Source organism: Micromys minutus, assembly GCF_963924665.1.
Source record: "Micromys minutus genome assembly, contig: SUPER_22_unloc_1, whole genome shotgun sequence".
Lineage (NCBI taxonomy): Eukaryota > Metazoa > Chordata > Mammalia > Rodentia > Muridae > Micromys > Micromys minutus.
Window position 1 is genome coordinate 183,787 of NW_027667990.1, and position 7,435 is coordinate 191,221.

General features: G+C 41.0%; 1 protein-coding gene across 1 annotated transcript; it reads right to left on the minus strand.

The window, feature by feature from the left end:
* Window positions 1-249: 249 nt before the first annotated feature.
* Window positions 250-6,628, minus strand: LOC308435364 (putative sperm motility kinase W; the record flags this gene model as incomplete). Its single annotated transcript, XM_080942630.1, has 3 exons — window positions 250-339; window positions 715-1,593; window positions 6,533-6,628. 3 exons carry the CDS (start codon window positions 6,626-6,628, stop codon window positions 250-252), a joined length of 1,065 nt encoding a protein of 354 aa, XP_080798756.1.
* Between the last annotated feature and the right edge of the window lie 807 nt (window positions 6,629-7,435).

Genomic DNA, 7,435 nt, shown 5'->3' on the forward strand with positions numbered 1-7,435 from the left:
TGTTTATTTTTTAAAAGACCTGAAAATCAATTGCAAATAAAAAAGAGAAAGAAAGAAATCTTGTCATCCCGACAGACTCCAAAAAATACATCTTTTTGATTTTTTTCCAATAAGAAGACATGAATAAAACAGAGACAATAAAATTCAGAGCTGAGATGCATCCCCACCTGGCAAACATGCTTACCTTCTCATCGGGTTTTTCTCACTACCTCTTCCAGGGGAGCCATTTTTTTTGGAGAATGGATGTTGTCATTTTTTCCTTCGTGCACAGGGAAAGCAGCAGATGTTGGAGAAGCGATTCCGTATCCACCTACGAAATTTCTTCAGTCGCCCAATCTTCTGACAGGGAGATGTTATTTCAATTTCAGAGTCTTGTGAAGTAGTCGGGAGTGTTTCGATTTCTAATACGTTGTTACACACACATGGGCCAGCCACTGCTCTTGAATGTGGGACACTGCTAGAAGCTCTGCTCTGCTTACAGGGGTAATGCAGAGCAATGGGAGGCAGGGACACACTCCTGGCCAACTTGTGTCCCGATGGTTTCAGTGGAACAGTCCCCTGCTCTCCTGAGGGCCTGATGTGGAGGAGGCCAAAGTTTGGCTCACTGGCCCTTCTCTTTAGGGGAAGAGTATGTGTTGGGGATGCGGATGGTGTAAAACAGGGATCCACAGCCTTGGCTGAAGAGGGAGATCCATGCTTATGCCCTAGGTCTACATGTGCTTTTAATGTTAGATATGCACCCATTGGTGCATCGTATTTCTTTTTGTGCAGGGAATTCAAAATCTGGATGGCATTGTATCCCATGTCACACAGCATATCAATGATTTTGAAGTCTGGGTCTATCTTGGTCGAGATGGTTATTTCGCACTTCCTCACCCATGGATGGTTTTCAATTTCTTCGATGGAAGGCCTCATCTCTGGGGGAACCGTGAGGACTTGGTGGATCAGGTTCTCCAGTTGTGTAGAGAGTAAACGTGGAACAGCATAGGTCCCTGTTAAAATATTTTTACTGATCTCTTTGATGGTCTCTCCTCTAAACGGGAAGAATCCTGCTGTAATAAAAAAGAGCAGCACGCCCAAACTCCACACATCCGCCTTCTTTCCCTCGTAGGGCTCCCTTAATATAAGCTCTGGGGCAAAATATATTCTGGCTCCACGTGGCACTCTCATTAATCTCCCAGGTCTGCATCTCCTGGCTAGGCCAAAGTCTATTATTTTGATATTACCTTTGGCATCTCTTACTATGTTATCCGGCTTGATATCTCCGTGTACAATATCTCGTTGGTGGCAGAATTTTATTCCCGAAACTATCTGTCCAAATGTTTTTTTTGCCTCCTCCTCCGACAGTTGGCCTTGGTCTCTTACTATTTCAAATAAGTTTCCTCCTGGGACATATTCCAATATAAAATGTATGTTACTTGCTGTTTCTAAGACTTGGAAAAGGCGAATGATGTAAGGATGTTGTAGTGTCTCCAATATTGCTCTTTCTGTCTGGATCCACCTGATGTTCTTCTCGCTAATCTGTACCGTTTTGATGGCAACCAGAGCCTTGGTTTTCAGGTGCCAGGCCAATTTCACAGTGCCAAATGAACCCTGGCCAAGTAAGAAACCCACATTATACTGACTTCTCAAAGTCTCTGTTTTTAAATTGCTGTCCATGAGGCTGTTCCCTGTGCTCTGGTGCACAGAGGTTGTGAGATAATACAACCTGAAAATTAACAATCTAGTCAACTCTGAACGAGTCCCACAGGTCACCCAAATCAGCTTCCTGCTCTATCTGGACAAAACTCACAGGCTAGTCCACAGTCTTATACTGAGGACATTCATTCTTCTATCACAGTGGTTCTTTGTGAGGTCAGAGCATGAACTTCACCATGGAGATAGGGTTATCCTGCAGTGTGGCTGTTTCCACTCTGAGCCACAGGGTTATTTCCACTTTCATGAAAATGAGACTATCCTCTATCATCTTCTTCAGCAGATCAAAAGACAGATATTTACTTGTTTAGAAGTTACAGGCTGCAGAGGGCATCTGCTGCACCAGGGAAGTGTTTTAAAGCTGCAGCCAGAGAGAGAGCTTTGGTCAGCTCTGCACCCTCCAGCTTTTTAGGCTCATGAGCCTCCAGTTAGAGGAGCAGCACCTGGGAGGTGCACTGAAGGTCCAATAAGAGAGCCCTTGTTTAGTCCTCTTCAGGATATTTATTGATTAATTTATTTATTCCTATCACTTTCCAAAATAAAGACAGTTTATGATAAGTGCTTGGACAGTTCAGAAGCCTCCCTCTGCAAATAAGGAGGCCCAATCAAAGTGCAATGATCAAACAGGAAGGAAGCACTGGGACTCAGAGCAGGAAGGGCCCTGGGCTCCCCAGTGGGAACAGTTTCTTCTTGCCTCTACTACTTTACTAAAACTCTTCTTCTTGCCTTTGTTCTGGGATCTGTTTCTTTTGTTGCAACCTCCCATTCTTCCTCTGAACTTTGTCTGAAGTTCCTCCTCCTCTTCACTGTTCCTGCCTGTGTTTCTGATAGTTCCTGCATCCACAATGCTGTCCCCTGAAAGCACCATGGCTGCCATCCTGCTTACCTCTGCCATCTAGATATTCTTCCAGAGTTCCTTCCCAATGATGGGTTCCTGGTCCCTGGATCAGGCAGGGCAGGGGCGCACTTTCTGTGTGCTCTCTGCAGAGATTTCTCTGCCCCCTGGCTAGTCGGAACCCCTTCTCCTCAGGCTTGTATCTCTGGGTCTCCGCTGGTCCTCGTCAAGACTCCACATTCTTTGATGAACAGCTCTGAACCACCATGTCTACCTTAGGCAGTACCAGTGGTTGCCACCAAGACTCGAAAATTGCCATTAAAACACCCTTCAGTGTGATTTCCTTTGGCTTCTTTGTAATGTAGCCATGTACAGACTGGACATCGTGCTTTATGAATGTGTTAGGCAACAGCTCCTTGACCTCCTCCTTTTTATCAGAGAAGATGGGTGTGTGCCATAGATGACCACTGTGCACTCAGATCACATCCCCAATCCCCACTGCCCTCTCTGTCCTGTGACACTTAATCTCCAGGTGTCCACAGTTATGGCTGCTTCCTGAGTCTTCATCCCTATCAGGTCCAGCTGTTTGTGTGCACATTTTGTGTATTTCTTCAAAACATTAAAATCCCATGAGGTCAAGTTTCAGAGAAAAGGCAGTGTTTGGGGGTTGTCTTCAAAAGCTTTCTTATTTGCCACACATAAAATTTCGTCCACTTGATTAGCAAAACCCATATCCAAATAGTATTACCACAACCTGGGGTTCCGAACAGAAATCACCCCCACTATGCACTCCTTCAAAATGACCACCTTAGGTAGTTCCAACCGAAGAACAAATTACTGATAGCTTTTTGCTGATGTCACTGTAGTCTCTGGTTATTTGCTTTGCTAGTTCTCTTCTAGGTCCAGAAATAGAAGTTTTTTTTTTTTTGTAAGTTGCTTTTCTATACTATCATATCATTGGCAAATAGTGATACCCTGACTACTTATCTGACAAGTTGTATCCCCTTGATTCCATTTTGTTGTCTTATTGCTCTAGGTAGAAGATTGAGGCCTTTTTGGATAGATACAGGAGAGTGGGTCTTGTTGACTTCTCATTCATCTTATTGGGATTGCTTCATGTATCTCTCCATGTTATTTGATCTTGCCTGTTGCTTTGCTCTATGTTGCTTTTATTATGTTTCAGTTTGTGCTTTCAATTCTCGGTCTTTCTAGTACTTTTAACATGAATGCCTGCAGTATTTTGTCAAATGCATTTTCAGCATCTAGGGAGAGAACCATGTAATTTTTTTCCTTTGGTTCATGTATGTAGTGGGATAATTTAATATATTTTCATATATTGAATGACTCTTACATCCCTAGGATTAGGGCTAATTGATCGATTATGGTAAATGGTGCGTGAGATGTTTTCTTGAATTGAGTTTGTAAGAATAGTAATGTGTATTATTGGAACAACATTCATAATCAGAATTGGTCAGAAGTTTTCTTCCTTTGTTGGGTCTTTGTGTGGTTTAGGTATCAGAGTAATCATGCTTTCATAGAATGAATTAGGTATTGTTCCTTCTAATTCTACTTTAAGGAATGATTCTATTTTCTGGAATTCTATTTTATGGAACACATGGAGTGTTGATGTTAGGTCTTTCTTGTAGGACTGGTAGAATTCTGCTCTAAAGCCATCTCTGTTGGGCTTTTTGAGTTGGGATGTTTTTAATACCTTCTTCTATTCCTTAGGGGATATGGGATTGTTTATATAGCTTATCTGCTCTTGGTTTAACTTTGGAACTTGCAGTCGTGAAAATAATATATTTCATCTAGATTTTCCAATTTTGTTTAGTACAGACTTTTGTTGTAGGATCTGATGATGTATTTGAATTTTCTGGGTTTCTCATGTTACTCTTTTCATTTCTGATTTTGTTAATTTGGATACCTTCTTTGGGTAGTTAGGCTAGGGATTTATCTCTCTTGTTGTTCTCAAAGAAACAGATTTTGGTTTTGTTGATTCTTTGTTTCATTCTCTTTTTTGCTATTTGGGTGGTTCTGGCCCTGTGTTTGACTATTTCCTGGCATCTACTACTCTTTTGTGTGTTAGCTTCCTTTTGTTCAAGAGTTTTCAGATGTGCTGTTAAATTGCTAGCTTAAGATCTCTCTGATTTCTTTACCAAGGTACATAGTTCTATTAATTTTCCTCTTAGCCCTGTTTTCATTATGTCCCATAATTGTGGGTATGCTGGGTCATCAGTTTCATTAAATTTCAGTAAGTCTTTAATTTCTTTCATTATTTTTTCTCTGGCCAATTTACCACAGAGTAGAGAGTTGTTCCGTTTCCATAGATATGTGGGTTTTTCTGGTATTTTCATTATTCTTGATATCTAGTATTTGTCAGTGGTGATCTCATAGGATGCACGGGACTGTTTCAATAAATTTGTATTGTTTGAGGCTTGTTTTGTGGCCAATCATATGGTCAATTTTTAAACAGAAACCATGGCCAGATAAGAGGGAGATATTTCTTTTGGTTTTAGGTTGAAATGTTCTGTAGACACCTGTTAAATCTATTCGGTTCATGACCTCTCTTAGTTTCATGGTATCTCTGTTTAATTTCTGTATCAAAGTCCTGGACATTAATGAGAGTGAGGTATTTAAGTCTCCCAGTATTATTGTGTGAGATTCAATGTGTGTTTTGACCTTCAGTAAAGTTTCTTTTATGAGTGTGGAATACTTTGTTTTGGGGCATCAATGTTCAGGGAGTGTTTTTTTCTTTCTTTTTTTCTTTTTTTTTAAATGTCTCTTCAGTCTCCCATGCTAAAGATGTACGAAGTATGTAGTCAGAGCCTAAATAGTTATTTTTGTGAAGAAGTTCCTGACACAACTCTCTCCACAGTATAGTGCTGTTCATCAATAGATTCTCTTGAAGCAGGGTAGGACCATCTAGAGAAAGGGCTCCTGGAAAGATCATTTCTGTTAGTGGAGATGATCTTATTTTGGTTTCCAGATCTCCTGTCCCAGGATTAATCATCACTGGTCATTCCAGCTTTAGGTTGACCTACTGCCCTCCACTGCTTGTCATTCTTGCTTGCACTTTCATGAATAGCTTAAAAGAGAGTCATAGACACAGCCAGAGAGAGACAGAAAGATAAGGAGAGGGAGAACTAAATATAATGTTTTGGAAACAAAGGAATAGACATTTAGTGTAAAGTTCTGTAAATTAGCACTTTATATATTTTTAATTTTATGCCAATCTGTGTGGCATGGTGAGAAATCACACTGTCCCATGAAATTCTATGGAGCAAACTAGGTGAAAGACCCTCATCTAGAGGACCTTAACCTGAGGAGACCCCAGGACCCAAGAACCAGCTGAGACCACTGGATGCAAGTCACAAGAGGGTTTATTGCTCCCACATGGGTGTCCGTGTGCGACAGCCTATCGGAGGACTGGCACGCCGGACAAAGGGACAGTTTTCTTTTCATAGGGCTTGTGGGGCAGATGTGAGGGACAGAAGCAGAAGCATAGTTACAGGGTTCTAATTGGTTAGTTTAAATGTGGCCAAGGAGTGAGTCTAAGGGCACGGTTCCAAAGACACTGCTCCTGGTGTCTGCTGGGGCTGCAGTTTTTCTGAGAATAGCTGCTTTGGGCTTCTCTGAGAGCAGTTGCCTTATAGGGCTTATTTGGGGGCTTTCTGTTCTCTGTCTGTTGCAAGCTGGCTGCCCATCAGTATCTTGTTTGGCCACCTGGGTCCATGACCTGGCCCGCCCTGTGTGCACAGCCTTGAAGAAATGGCGTTATTGTTGCTAAGCGGGGGTCTTTCATAGGGGCTACATTTCATCCACTGAACAAGCATTTGTCCATGCAGGAAGAATATATTTAATCAAAATGGACAAAGATAACCGATAAGTTAATCTTGAATTTCAATTTATTCCTATAAGATGATATGGGTGTGCTAGCAAGACAATGCAGTTGAAAGACAGGATGCTCTTTCACAGGACTCACATGGTGGTTCCAGGCCCTACATTGTGGCTAACAACATCTTTAATCTCTAGGTCCAGTGGATAAACACATTCCTCTATTGTCCTCACATACCAAGGGATGGAATGGCCTGCCGTCATGTAGGCAAGGAAAACACTCATTGATGCCAAGTGAAAATTAAAAAAAAAAAAATTAAAAAGTAAAGAAAAAACATAAGTTCCTGCCTTAATGGGCAGGAATAAAAGAAACATTGACTACTAGAAAGCAAACAGGTTAAGAGGAGGACATGTCAGTCCTATGGCTTTTTCCTGGGTACTCCCCTTCTTGTCCACATTACCTCTCACCTACAGAAAAATCTAACAAAGATCAATTAGTGCTTGTAGAACTCTTGACCTCAAGACCTGCTTTAGTGCCAGTCCTGACTTCCTTTGGTGATGAACAGTGATATGGAAGTGTAAGCTGAATAAACCCCCTTCCTCCCCAACTTGCTCCTTGGTCATGATGTTTGTGCAGGTGATAAACCCTGACTAAGACAATATGTTCAAAGGAGCCAATCATTGGTCTTCCACAAGAGCAATGAGAGCTCTTAACCACATAGTCATTTCCCCAACCCTGTTTTCTTTCTTTTTTTTCTTTGAAAATATATGCACATGTATATATGGTGAGTTTATTCCTTCTGTATCTTAATCTTTTCTTTATTATGAACATATTTTCTGTTCTTTTACAACTTTATTTTACAAATCAAAGACAAATGTACAGATTTTAAGCATTTATGCATAAAAGTATGAGAATACATTTTTGTCTGTACTTGATTTTTTTTAAAGATTTGATAGGATGCATTACAATCTTAGTAATTACAATGAGCATAAAGTACCTGTAAAACCAGATGTAACCTGGAAATAGTCAAAGTTTTCCCGGTGTGTAAAGAATAAGCATAAAGGTTTTTC